At 49.7% G+C, this 13916-nt stretch overlaps 1 protein-coding gene across 2 annotated transcripts in view; it reads left to right on the top strand.

Annotated features, from left to right (window-relative positions):
- Window positions 1–13916, top strand: part of Vrk3 (VRK serine/threonine kinase 3) — a 30254-nt gene continuing 16338 nt past the window's right edge. For both annotated transcript variants that reach the window (XM_051148470.1, XM_051148469.1), the window contains exons 1-8: window positions 1–81; window positions 5364–5503; window positions 6965–7114; window positions 8719–8913; window positions 9855–9919; window positions 11582–11648; window positions 12608–12692; window positions 13667–13772. In XM_051148470.1, coding sequence (XP_051004427.1) covers window positions 5365–5503; window positions 6965–7114; window positions 8719–8913; window positions 9855–9919; window positions 11582–11648; window positions 12608–12692; window positions 13667–13772 — 807 coding nt within the window. In that variant the 5' untranslated portion in view covers window positions 1–81; window position 5364. The remainder of the gene's footprint in view (window positions 82–5363; window positions 5504–6964; window positions 7115–8718; window positions 8914–9854; window positions 9920–11581; window positions 11649–12607; window positions 12693–13666; window positions 13773–13916) is intronic.

The raw sequence follows: 13916 nt of genomic DNA on the forward strand, positions 1-13916 counted from the left end.
CCTCTCTCTTCATGCCCAGGCTGGTGTCAAGATGGAGTGTCTAACCCAGTAACCCAAGGACCAGAGCCTGAGTGCACACAGGTACCGTTGCCTTTGCGGCCCGTTTTCCCCCAGCAGCCCACCCCTACCCTCTCCTCTCTGTGGCCATAGGTGGGCCTTCCTGCCCTTTGATCCAGGGTGTGGCAAGGCTCTCCTAGTCAGGTACTTGAGCCTTCCAAGAGGCTTTTTTTTTCCTAGTGACTGCTTTGTAACTCTGGGTTTTCCCACCAGTTCCCCGAAGGCTTTATTATTTATAAATAAATGCCTAGGTCATAAGCTTTGGTTCACTCCCTGCCTAGCTCATAACTTATTTTACCCATTTAGTTTATGTGTGCCCCATGGCTGGTTACCTTTCCTCAGTTTCATGTGTGCGTCTTCCTCAGAGTCTGGGGTGAATCTATCATCTCTGTATTTCAGAGCTCATCTCTTTCTCCCGGAACTCCTGCCTCCTGCCTCAGCTAATAGGCCATCAGCTTTTTATTGACAGGTGATGCTTCCATACAGTGCCCACGAGGTTCTCCACGGTCTGCCCCTTTAGTCCAGCAAAGGCTCTTTCTCTTATTATAGTAAACTATAAACAATGACAATAGGACAAAAGCACTCTTCTATCTGTCCTATCTTGGTGACCTTAGAGTTTTGTACTGAAATCATTATAGTTTGTATTTATCAAGCTAAAAAAAAATCTACTTAGCCTAAAATTATCTTTTTAAAACGTTTTCTTAATGTGACACTATAGCTATCTAGTCTGCAACCCCATCAGAGACCTGAGAAGGTGTAAATATTACCTGACTATGCAGGAAATACAGACTAAGCAAACCTGACATGGTAGCACACACCTTTAATCCCAGCACTCGGGAGGCAGAGGCAGGCGGATCTCTGTGAGTTCAAGGCCAGCCTGGTCTACGAAGTGAGTCCAGGACAGCCAGAACTACACAGAGAAGCCCTGTCTTGAAAACCCAAAACAAAACAAAGAAAGATGAAGGGCATCTGTCACATTTGTTGTCTTGGCTCTGCACTGTGAAGGCGCGGGGCTTAGCTGAAAGCCTCATTGGACCATCGTGGTGCTGGGTGACCTGCTGCTATTTTAAGTTGTCTTGTATGCACATATTTGAGAAAATAGCTACTAAGGTAGTCTGTGAGTGGATAGAGCAGATGCTGGAGTAAGATGTCTCAGCACCTCAGTGTCCTGTCAGGGTCGCTGTATCTTCTTTGGTGACTGGTCCTTTTGTCCTATAAACATTTAAACGTTCACAGGCAATAGTAGGACTGGAGAGATGGCTCAGAGGTTAAGAGCTCTGTCTGCTCTTCCAGGGGTCCTGAGTTCAATTCCCAGCATCCACATAGTGGCTCACAACCATCTATAATGAGATCTGGTGCCCTCTTCTGGCCTGCAGGCGCACATGCAGATAGAGCACTCAGATACATAAAACATAAGCAAATGAATAAGACAAAAAACAAATATGGAATTGCAGTATGCACAGTTTAGTTGAACATGAGTCTCTGTTCTTTCTTTGAACAGGTGAAAAGCATCTGTCTTCTTCTTCTTTTTTGTTTTTGTTTTTGTTTTTGTTTTTTTGAGACAGAGTTTCTTTGTGTAGCCCTGGCTGGCCTGGACTCGCTTTGTAGACCAGGATGGCTTCAAACTAACATTGATCAGCCTGCCTCTCTCTGTCTCTGCCTCCGGAGTGCTGGGATTAAAGGCGTGCACCACCATGCCCGGCCATAAAGGCATTTCTAAGATAGTCATCCTCGCTAATAAATGTGCCATCTCAGAATTGTCTCTTTAGAATTCAAGGCAAAACTCCACTGGAATCCTGAATATGAATCTGTGGGATGGTACATGTTTTCGTTTTCCAAACTCTGTAAAATGAAACTCATAAACTATTTGCAACAGCATATTGTATGACATTACTCTAAGATGACATTGGACAAAATCTATATTCGTTTGTTTTTTGGTTTTGTTTTGATGCAAGGTTTCTCTGTGTAGCCTTGGCTGTGCTGGACTCACTTTGTAGACCAGGATGGCTTCGAACTCACAAAGATCCACCTGCCTCTGCCTCCCGAGTGCTGGAGTTATAGGCGTGCGCCACTGCTCCTGGGCTCCGAATCTCTATTTAATTTAGTATATAGACGAGTATAAACCTAGCAACTGACAATATAAATATAGTATCTAGTCTGATTATATGTATGTCTCACAGCTTCTTCCACTCTTCATCCAGCATCTCACCGGGATGCCATTCTGTAGTCTCACCACAAGGTGGCGCTGTAGGCTTTAGATTGGATTTCTCTGAAGTGCCTTTATTCTGATTTAAAGAGGATATATAAGGGGTTGGGGATTTAGCTCAGCCCTGGGTTCGGTCCTCAGCTCTGGAAAAAAAAAAAAAGAGGATATATAAAATTGTAAATTGTTACTGAAAAATAATTATTTGTATGCTGATAAGCAAAACAAAAGCGTATGAGACCCAGATGCATTGTGTCATTGTATTTCCTGTTTTTTTTTTAAATTTATTTAGTTATTGTATATGAGTGCTTTATCTGCAGAAGAGGCCATCAGATCACATTATAGATGGTTGTGAGCCACCATGTGGTTGCTGGGAATTGAACTCAGGACCTCTGGAAGAACAGGTGGCGCTCTTAACCACTGAGCCATCTCTCCAGCCCCATTTCCTGTTTTTTTAACCTCTAACTTTTTAATCTTTTTAAGACTTCCCAAGTATCTTACCAAGTCGTGACTTTTCAGCTTTCTTTGATATTTCCAAGTGTCTGTAGCTGGCATCTGCCAAGGTTCTCTGCCGGCTCATGGCTCCGCCTCCTTCGGGTTGCTCCCTCTCTCTGCCCCACTTAGGCTGTTGTAGGCTTTTCTACGTAGACCCCAATGGGCTGAGGTTCTGCCCCCCACCCCCCAGCTTCACCAGCAGGCCAGCTGCCTGCTCTGCCTGCTGCTCACAGGCCTCTGCTCCTCCCCACCGCCCGCTTTTTTATTCGACAGGGACTTTTTTGTGTTTTGTGTTTGTTTGTTTGTTTAATTAGGAAACCGCTTTCCACCCAGGAGTTCTCAGGTTCGAAACCTGGTTTCTAAAAGCCCATAAGCTAGACGCTATTAATAACTGTGGGTTTTTCCAATTCCCGAAGTAACAACTCTGAGACTTTATTATTATTATGAATAAATGCCTAGGCCATAAGCTTTGACCTGCTCCCTGACTAGCTCCCCCCCCAAAAGAAAAAAGAACAAAGGTGAGCTGAGTACCTGCATTCATCGCTCTCTGCTTCCAGAATGGGCAGAGTGTGACCAGTCACTTACAGCTCCTGCTGCCATGACTTCCACCACTATAGATTGTGCCCTAAAACTGTGAGCCCTAAGTTGCTTTTGCCTGGATATTTTATCACAGCAACAGAGAAAGTAGTTGAGACACTGTGTCTCAGCCAAAAGACCTCTGTCCATACATTTTACCTTTGTAAAACTTCCAGGGATTTCCAAACAACTTTTTTTTTTTTTTTTTTTTTTTTTTAAGATTTATTTATTATGTATACAGTGCTCTGCCTGCGTGTACACCTGCCTGCCAGAAGAGGGCACTCGATCTCACTCTCGATGGTTGAGAGCCACCATGTTCTGGCAGATGGTCCTTGGTTGTTTAAGAAAGTAAGCTGAGGGCTGGAGAGGCGGCTCCATGATTAAGAGCATTGGCTGTTCTACCAGAGGTTCTGAGTTCAATCCCCAGCAACTACATATACAACCATCTATAATGAGATCTGGTGCCCTCCTCTGGCAGGCAGGTACACATGCAGGCAGAACACTCTATATGTAATAAATAAATAAAATTGTAAAAAAAAGAAAGAAAGAAAGAAAGAAAAGAAAGGCCAAGCAAACCACAGGGAGCCAGCAGGTAAGCAGCATCCCTCCATGGCCTCTGCTTCAGTGCCTGCTTCCGAGTTCCGCTGGAGAAGCTGCCCTGACTTCCCTCCATGATGGACCATAAACTCAAAGATCAAATAAGCCGCTTCCTCCCAAAATGCTTCCGGTCATAGAGGCAAGCTTGACATGTGTGGTGTGGGTGACGTGGAGTGCATTTTGGGGTCAGAGAACAGCTCTTCCTCTGCTGTGAGGGAGCTCAGATTGCTAACTGCTACAGCAAGTGCTTAAACCCACAGGGCCAGAGGCTTTCAACCTGTGGGTCCCCCTTTGGGGATCTTATGACCCTTTCCCTGGGGTTGCATGTCAGATACCTGTATATCCGGAATATTTACCTTCCAATTCATAACAGTAGCAAAATTGCAGGGGTGAAGTGGCAACAGCATATTTGATGGCTGGGGTCACCACAGCATGAGTATTAAAGGGTCGCAGCAGCAGGAAGCAGCAGGAAGGCTGGGAACCAAAAGAGTTGCCAGCCCTCTTGAGCCAGAGTAAGCTGTTTCTCTGGGGTATTCCATAATAGCAATCAGAAAAGCAGTCAGCTGGGTACGTGTCTGCTGGGCGTTGTCACCAGCACTGCCCCTGCTAACTCTGGCAAGGCGGCAGGGTCTGAGCGACGGTCTTTGCCGCCCACTGCACAGCCCCATGTTCGAACCTGAGACTTAGCAAGACTTCTGCTCTGCCAGTGCCGTGGAGAAATAGCCTTTTTCTTTCTGCCGCGACATCTGTAGCTACTTGTCCGGATAGCTTGTGGCTTTCAAAACCACTTCTGGAATTCTCTAAGTCATCCGAAAGAAGTCACAGGCCCAAAAGGCCCTGAGATTCCACTATGACAAGTTGAAAGGGAAGCGCAGAAACACCAATAACGAGGGAGTGTCCCCCGGCAGGAGAAGCCCGCCCACCGTGTGCTCAGTGGGAGGAGCCCACCCACCGTGTGCTCTGGTCCCTTTCTGTTGCTGCAATCAAACACTGACCAAATGAAACTTGGGGTTTCTTTGGCTCGCCCTTCCCTGGCACGCTCCATCACTGAGGAAGTCATGGACCTGACTCAGCTGTGGAGGGACACTGCTGTCTCCTGACCGTCTGGCTTGCTTACACAGCCCAGGCCCATCTACATAGGCAGGGGCCCTGCCTGCAGTGAGCTGTCCCTCCTACATCAGTCATCTGATCCAAACAATTCCTCAATTGAAGCTCTCCTCTCAAGGGATTCTAGGCTATGTAAAGTTGAAAATTAAAGCTAACCAAGACATCAAGCAAGCTTAAAGACCTGCGTTCAGACGTCACGGGAAGATGTGGGTATGGTGGTGCACGCAGGGTACGTGGTGCCTAGAGCAATGCCTGAGGCTGGCACCTGGCTCCCTGTGCAAGCGCAGTGGCGATTCTGATTCCTGTCCCCTCCCTCTCTGTGTTGCAGCATGATCTCCTTCTGTCCAGCATGTGGCCAAAGTGTCAAAGCATCATTCAAGTTCTGCCCGTACTGTGGCAAGGCCCTGCCTGTAGAGGAGCCTGGAGGCACCCAGCCTGACACTCCGCCTCTGCTGTCATCCCTTCGAGGTAGGCGCCAGGGAAGTCCCTCCCAGCCCATAGTGTTGAAATCTCTAACTATGTGACCTTCAGAGGGTGTCTCTAGGTCTCAGGACCACAGAGGGGACGTTTCTGTTGCAGTCATGCATGTTTGCAGAAGCAGAGGTGGCCACAGGGACACTGTTTTGTTAGCAAACAGTGTCACTGGATAGCTGTGTCAGCGTTTCTTGGTGGAAGGGCAGCTGAAGTGAGCAGGAGCACAGTGACCTGAACTCAGTAAAATGCTGCCACTTCATCTCCACGGCCGTTGCCTCAGGCAGGCAGACCATCAACACTCAGTGTGTGAGGCAGGAGTTGGATTGTGTTGGATGCTAGGCTGGGGGTGGTGGCGCACACCTGTAATCCCAGCACACGGGAGGCAGAGGCAGGTGGATCGCTGTTAGTTTGAGGCCAGCCTGGTCTACAAAGCAAGTCCAGGACAGCCAAGGCTACACAGAGAAACCTTGTCTCAAAATAAATAAATAAATAAATAAAAGATACAAATATTTGTAAATCATGCTTAATAGGCTTTCAGCAAGGAGTATATGTGCTTTAAATACACATATAAGCATACGCATACATAATTATTACAACAATAAACAATTAGTGTATGCTTTAAATGGCAGACTAGAAACAGCTGAAGCGAGCAGTCATGAAGCAGAAGATGGAGCTGGGGGACTTCCTCAAGGGCTGGACACAGCGACACACGCTTGTCCAGCACTTTTGAGGCCTAGGAAGGAGAATTAATCTTTTTGAGTTTAAGACCAATGTAAGTCATATGGCAGGACCCCCCACTCTTTCCCTCCCTTTCTCCCTCCCTCTTTTGTTTTTTCAGACGGGGTTTCTCTGTGTAGCTCTGGCTGTCCTAGAATTTGCTCTGTTGACAGGCTGGCCCCAACTCAGATCTACCTGCCTGGCTTCCAAGTGCTAGGATTAAAGGTGTGTGCCACCACTGCCTAGCAAACAGAAACAAACTGCTGAGCCAGCTGCATAGATGAGAGGGTGAGGGTGCCTGCTTGCCCAGACCCGAGCAGCTGAGCTCAATCCCTAGAAGTCACAGTGCAAAGAGAGCTGATTCCCAAAAGCTGTCATCTGACTTCCACGTGTGCACTGTGGCATATCTCTTTCTCTCTCTCTCACTCTCTCTCTCTCTCTCACACACACACACACACACACACACACCACTGGTAATACATTAAATGAAAATTTTCACACACAAAAAAGAAGTTGCTTACAAAACAGCAGAACGACAAGTGATGAAAGATGTAAAAAGGAGGTTGAGGCTAGAGGAGGAGAGAGATGCAGGAAAAAGGACCATTTGGCAGCGGAGCCAGCAAGGCTGTCCTGTGAGGGCCAATGGAAGGAGCATGGCTGACCCTGAGGACAGAGTTGTGGTTTTGCTGTGCCTGGAAGGCCCTTCAGAACTCTAATCTGCACTCGGTTCCCCTTTAGGCTCGAGGAGAGGACTGAGCTCCAGTTCTGAAAGCTCCCCCAAGAGAGTGAAGTGGCCACACACTGTCACTTCCCTCCCGCCCTCGCTCCACTCCGACTGGGACAGTTCTGAGTCTGAAGAAACCCTGGGTTCTCCTGACAGAGCCACAGGTGAGAGCTGGGGCGGGTCCAAGCCTGGATGGGGCAAAGATAGGACATTTCACAAGCTGGGGACAAGGGCCGGTTAAGAGTTGGCTGCTCTTCCAGACGTCCATAGTTCAAGTCCCAGCACCCAAGTGCAGCTCACAACTGTCTGGTCTGTAGCTCAGATTTCAGTGGATCTGACTCTCTCACTCAGGCATAAGCCAAACACCAAATGTACAGAGAGAGACAGACAGACAGGCAGAGACAGACAGACAGACGGAGGTTGAGTTATTGCACTTCAGGCTCAGCTCCCAATATCTTTGTCTGAAAACTGACAACCCACTGTAACTCCAGCTCATGGAGCCCAGTGCCCGCATCTGTCGTCCACAGACACTGACTACACTCATGTGAAAATACGGCCCCCACACAAACTCATAACTAAAAACAAAATCTACAAAGTAAACCGCTGTTTAAGGAAAAGCTGCTGCTGTTCCAACTGAAACCTTAGCCAGTAACCCTGCCTGGAGCCTCTTCCCAGTGTCCCCTTTCTGTCCATCCCCACAGGGACCTTTCACACCCCCAAGTGGTCCCGTTGCTCACAGCGCATGCTCTGCCCTGACTCTCACCCCCACAAACCTAGCACCTGTCTTGCATCTGATATCATTTGTCATATTTGTCATTCTAGACACATATGTGTGTTTTGTTTTTTGTTTTTTTGCTTTTTTTTTATGTGTGTTTTCTAAACAGTTTCTTCTGTTTGTTTTTTGAGACAGATCCTCATTACGTAGCCTAAGCTGTCCTGGAACTCACAACAATCCTCCTGCTTCAGCCTTTGGAGTACTGGGATTATGGGCCTATGCCTCCCATTCACTTTTTGAGTAATTTCTTCATTCTGTCGTGCAGTTCACAAATTCTTTCTCCAGTCATGTCTAGTCTGACATTTAAACCACATACTGTGTTTCTGACTCCATGTCCCAGGAGACAGGATAGCCACTTAGAGGCTGCCCACTCTAAGCTTGCTAATCTGTTCCCTCAGCCCAGTTGGCCTGCGTCTCCTGCTGCTGTCACGCTCCCAATTCTCACTGTTCAGAGGCCCGCTCTCTTGGAGCCCCTCCTGAGCTGAGGCCTCTGCTGTCCACTCACTTTGCTTCCATGTCCCTGCAGCCTCGTTTCCTGGCCTGTATGTTCTTTGTGGAAAAGACCACAGAGGACTCATCTGTGTCTTAACACATTTCTGGCCCTCTGCATAGCTCAGTGCATAGATAAGACCCGGTTCAGGATACTTTGGGGTGAATGTCTGTAATGTCCTTTCTCCTGACAAACTTCTATTTAGCCAGGAAAAAAAAATGCTCTAATGTACACTTCTCCAGGAAGCTTCCTTGACTTCTTCCAGCCCCACTATCCACCATGACCGTGTCATCTCAGACTCGGTTCTGACTGGTTCTGTCTAGGTCAGCATCCCCACCACACTGGGATGGGTCCAGACCAGACTCATGAGGGTCTCTGGCACCGTGAAACAAAGATCTAGCGTGTGGGAGCTCAGGAAGAGTTCACAAACAACAGCAGGAGCAGCATCTTGGGCACTGCCTCTCGCCTTTGTGCTCTAAGCTCATCGGGTCATCTCCTTGCAGGCACCTGGAGCAGACCCCCGACCCCCAAAGGCAGTCCCCAGACCACCAGGCTAAGCCCTCAGACCCTGAAACGGAGCCGGGTGACCACCTCACTCCAGGCTTTGCCCACGGGGACAGAGCTGACAGACAAGAACGGGCAGCACTGGACACTGGGGGCTCTCCAGACGCGGGATGACCAAGGCATTCTCTATGAAGGTACACATTGCCCCAGTGCACAGCAGATGTGCCAGGCCGCGCAGCCCCACAGGGCCAAGGGGAGTGTGATACCCAAGGACAGCAAGCTCAGCGGGGAGAGGTCGGCTAGGGCTCCGGGCTGACCGTCATGGCAGGGAGAGCACATTGAGCGGAGCAGCTCAGACCAGGCACCCAGGCACCAGAGGGAAGGGTTACAGGGATGCCCAGGGCAAGTGACATGCCCAGTTACCTCCTTCCTCCAGCTCAGCCCTCCTCCTTCAAAGGGTCAGGACCTCCTCATCTCCGGAAGTCATCAGCTAGTCACCCAGAACTGTGCGTCCCTAGCCTTCCCGCTCCTCAGGCCCGTCAAAATGATGGGGACAGTGGTGGGGTGCTGGCTCTCCCACTTCCGTTCTGTCTGATAAAACTCCACTTAGGGGAGAGAGAGGTGGATTTAGCTCACAGTTCCAGTTCATAATACCGGGGAAATAAAGGCAGGAACTTGAGGGGCTGGTCACAACCATAAAGAGCAAAGACAAGACTTAGATGCATGCTTGCTTGCTTGTGTTCAGCTTGGTGCCTCCACTCCTCACAGGTCAGGACCCACTGCCCAGGGAATGGTGTCACCCACAGCGGACCTAGTCTTTCCATGTCAGCTAGGACAGTCCCCCATGGCCAACTCAGTGAGTCTCAATGAGACTTTTTTCCCAGCTAGTTCTACACTGTGTCAAGTTGACAAACGTATCACCCTTGCCTGATGTAAGACTCTAGACTCACACTCCCTGGAAGGTTGAAGAGAGGAGAGAGATGGGGAGGCTGGGGGCCGGGAAATGTGAAGGGGCAGGTGTTAAGCACCCAGTATGCACCTCCCCAGGGGAGACAGAGAACTGGTTCTTAGCAGCTGGATGCTCATGCGGGACACTCCCCTCAGGATCTGATGTTTCGCTCTTGCTGTTCCACAGCTGAGCCCACTTCCGTCTTCCCCTGTGAATCAAGGACCCAGACACACAGATTCTCGCTCAAATTGGTGAGTGGTCCATGGGCAGCTCAGAAGGAAGGGTGTGGGGCTTTTCAAATTAGCCTGACCTCTGAGTCCTAGTGCAGCCTGGGGAGCCCACCCTGAAAACAGGGTGTTCCTAGTCTCTGAAGCCCATGGGACTTCAGCTGGCCACATTCCTTCCTCATGCTGGGGAGCAGAGGTAAGGCCAGCCTCTCTACCTGCCTGCTGCTGCCTCCCTCATACAAAGTATGTTTGTCAGGCACTGTACCTGTCAGCGTTTGGTCACTGCAACAAAGGATCTGTAAAACACACCAAGGGAAGAAGGATTTATTCGGTTCATGGTTTCACAGAACTAGGAGTCTTATATGGGAAAGGCATAGCCAAGCGGAGCCGCTCACTTGTCAATCATGGGGGAAGGGTGTGGCTAAGAGCAGCTCCTGTTGTGGTAGCCAGGAAGCACAGAGAGTCTGAGAGCATGAGCAAGTGGATTTGAGGGTGGGATATGCCTGTAGGCCCCTGAGGCCTGGTACCATCCCCTCTAGAGCTGCTGTGTGGCAGGCCCCTGCTAAGAGAGTCCATGCACTGCCCTTGCATCCTGTCAGCGAGCCTTTAAGTAGCCATGGCATTCCAGACGTTCTCATCCAAACAGATGAGAAGAAAGAATGGAGAGGGGGGGAGAGGGGGCAGGAAGAAAGAAGAAAGGCATCAGATTGGAGGTGCAGCGTGGTTGTATAGCATGCACAGAGCCCTAGGTGCCATCCCCAGGGCCGCACACGTCAGGTGTGGTACGTGCCTGTTGTCATCCCAGCACTTAGAATGTGGCGGCAGGAGGACCAAGAATTCAAAGTCTTCAGCTAGAGCAATAGCCTTGAATACGTGAGGCCATGTCCAAGCAGAGCAAGGGGATGATGTGGGCGTCGAGGAGAAGGAGATGGGAAGGGCGACCAGGGGAAGAGAGGAGGAGAGGGGATTTGACAGAAACCCTCCTGTGTTTAACACTATGCCCTTGAGGACCAAGATAGAGTACTATGTACAGTTAAAATATTTAACTTGACTGATTCATAGATAGATAGACAGACAGACAGACAGATGTATTTTATATATATATATATATATATAAATCGAAGAAGACCCAATCTTTAAAATCACATACTTTATTTCATGTGTATGAGTATTCTGACTACATGTATATCTGTACCACTTGCATATTTGGTGCCGACAAGGGCCAGAAGATGGTGCCAGATCCCCTAGAACTAGAATTAGACATGGTTGAGAGCTGCCTAGTGTGTGCTTCGGGAAGCAAACCTGTGTTCGCTGCAAGAACAGCAGCGCTCTTAACCACTGAGCCGTCTCTTCGGCCCCTGACAATACGCAGACCAGGATGATCTGGAACTCCCTGGCAGTCCTGGTCATGACCTCATTGGGCAGAACTTGGTCATGGAGCCTTGTTGAAAAGGAGGCTAGGAAATTAAGTTTTTAGCCAAGGGTCACATGTCTAGGACAGGCTTAATCAAAGGGAGGAGGCTACTGAGAAGCCCAGCCACTCAGCCATGATACTCTGGGAACTGGGTTCTGATGTGCGGACAGGAAGAAACTGAACATGTTGGCGTGGCACTGGGGTCATGCCAGGAATTTGGGACCCTTGTCTAAGAGCATTTGATATGCCAGCCTCTGCTCTCTCACCCCCAGGACTCCAAGGATGGGCGCCTTTTCAATGAGCAGAACTTCTTTCAGAGAGCAGCCAAGTCTGTGCAAGGTACCCACAGCCGCTGGGCTGAAGAGTGGGGTTGGGGGGCCTCAGCCCTCTGAGCTTGGAGGACAGATGGAGCAGGCCTGCCGTAGCTTTGGAGAGACAAGCGGTGCCTGTCATCAACACTGTGTGCTGGCTGTCACATCACAAATTGTTAGAGAAACTTTTTAGTCAAATTGGTTACATTCAAAACCAAAATACTCCTAATAAGTGGTGTCCTAATGTTTTTCTATGTCCTGTTAGCCATACTCTCTGGGTTGCTTTCATCTGTGCCGCATGCTCTGCCCCACCCTGTTGCAATGCTGTCTTGAAACTAGCCTGTTGGAAAGTGTTTACCTCTTGGGTAGTAGCTGAGCTGCCAGCCCCCATGGCTCTCCCCTGCCCGCCTGTCCCTGGTCAGTTGTCAGCACAAGCTCTCTGCACTAACCCAGGGGCCCAGTGGTACCATGGCTGGTTAGACTTCTGTTAATCTTGTCAGCTTTGCACGTAAACTTGGAGATCACTCTGCGCCTCCCTCCCTTCTTTTTCTTTCTTTCCTACTGTTTTTGAGACAGGATCTCATGTAGGCTTGGGATCCTTGAACTAGAAAGGTTGCCAAGCATGACCTTGAGGTCCTGATTTCCTGACTCCCGGGGTTCCCAGTGTGCTCCCCCACAGTAGATTTTGTGCAGCTCTGAGGGTAGGCCATTGTACATGCTGGGCAGACAGTCTGCAATGGACCCCATGATGCCTTCCCTGCTGCTCTTCAGCTTTTCCCCTCACGCCAGCACCTGCAAACATGGATCGCAGATGTGTCCACCCTGTCCCTGCCTCTTCTCACTGTCACCAACAAGGATGTCATACCAGTGAGGGCCGGTGGAGAGACCCAGAGTCTGCCATGGCTCCTCTCTGCTTCTGGCCTAAGCGGGGCTGTTCCTATGGGCCTGGCTGGCATCTATCATGGATCTCACCCTGTGTCTCCACAGTGAACAAGTGGAAGAAGCAGTGCCTGGTCCCACTCTTGGCCATCCCCACCTGCGTGGGCTTTGGCCTTCACCAGGACAAGTACAGGTGAGCCTCCTCTCTTGCCGTAATGGGTTTTCTTGCACCCGAAAGCAGATGAATAAAGACAGAGAGACTTATTTATAAGAGCTTAGGCACTACCACTGGGCAGATTCTCAGCTATTGTAATATACCCCAACAAATCCTGGCCTACACCCCCACCGCATGGACCATTACACACACACACACACACACACACACACGTCTCTCTCTCTTTCTCTCTCTGGCTCAGTCCTGGCACCTGTTCCTTCCTGTGTCATGCTGGCAAATCCTCCCATGTCTGATTCTTCTCTCAGAGACAATCAAAAGTTGAGGGAGGAAGAGGGTCTGCAAACTCTGTGGGAGGTGCTGATCCACAAGAACAACAGTACCAAAGTCTGGACAGTCCCCAGCCCTCTGCGGGTTAGCAATCCACAGCTGCGTATACAAAATGAACAAAACAGTACCACCCCTCCCTCTGCTCCCTGTGCTGCGTGCATGGGCCGTTCTCAAGGGGACATCGAAGGGATGCCTTCCTGCACAGCGGGACTCTGCTTCACGACTAGAGTAGGCTGAGCTTGCCAAGTGACAGGTTTTATTCATCTTGACTTGTAGAGCAGCAGATGACCTGGGTGTTTGTTCCAGCAAAGTCCCACTGACTGAAATTGTGCTGCTGCTGCTGCTGCCACCGCCGCCTCCTCTTCTTCTTCTTTTTTCTTTTTCTTATTCCTTCTTCTTTCTCCTCCTCCTCCTTCTTATTCTTTTTGTCTCAATTGGGGGGAAAGCAGCAAAGAGAGTAAGACACCTAGGAGGCTCCCTGCTTGCTGAGAACCGGATGTGTGAGAACTTATTGAAAAGGAACAGTGAGCCCAAAGGCCGGAGTACATAGCTGTAGATTAGCGCTGCTGGAGAGAGGTGGCCTAGCTTGCCCTGCCTGACCTGTGGAGTGTCTTGGAGGGGTTGGCATCCCATGTCTCCAGCTCCCAAGATCCTCTGCCTTGTAGGTTCCTGGTGTTCCCCAGCCTGGGCCGGAGCCTTCAGTCTGTCCTGGATGACAACGCAAAGCATGTGATATCAGAGAGGTGTGTGCTACAGGTAGCCTGCAGGCTGGTATGTACCTCAGAAGCTCTCTGCATCCTCTTCAAACCCCAGCTTCCCCAGTGCTCTAGGCCAGTGGGTGAATAAAATCAGCCTGGAGGGCGCCGGGCAGTGGTGGTGCACGCTTTTAATCCCAGCACTCAGAAGACAGGAGCA

Source organism: Acomys russatus, chromosome 7 (genome assembly GCF_903995435.1).
Source record: "Acomys russatus chromosome 7, mAcoRus1.1, whole genome shotgun sequence".
NCBI lineage: Eukaryota > Metazoa > Chordata > Mammalia > Rodentia > Muridae > Acomys > Acomys russatus.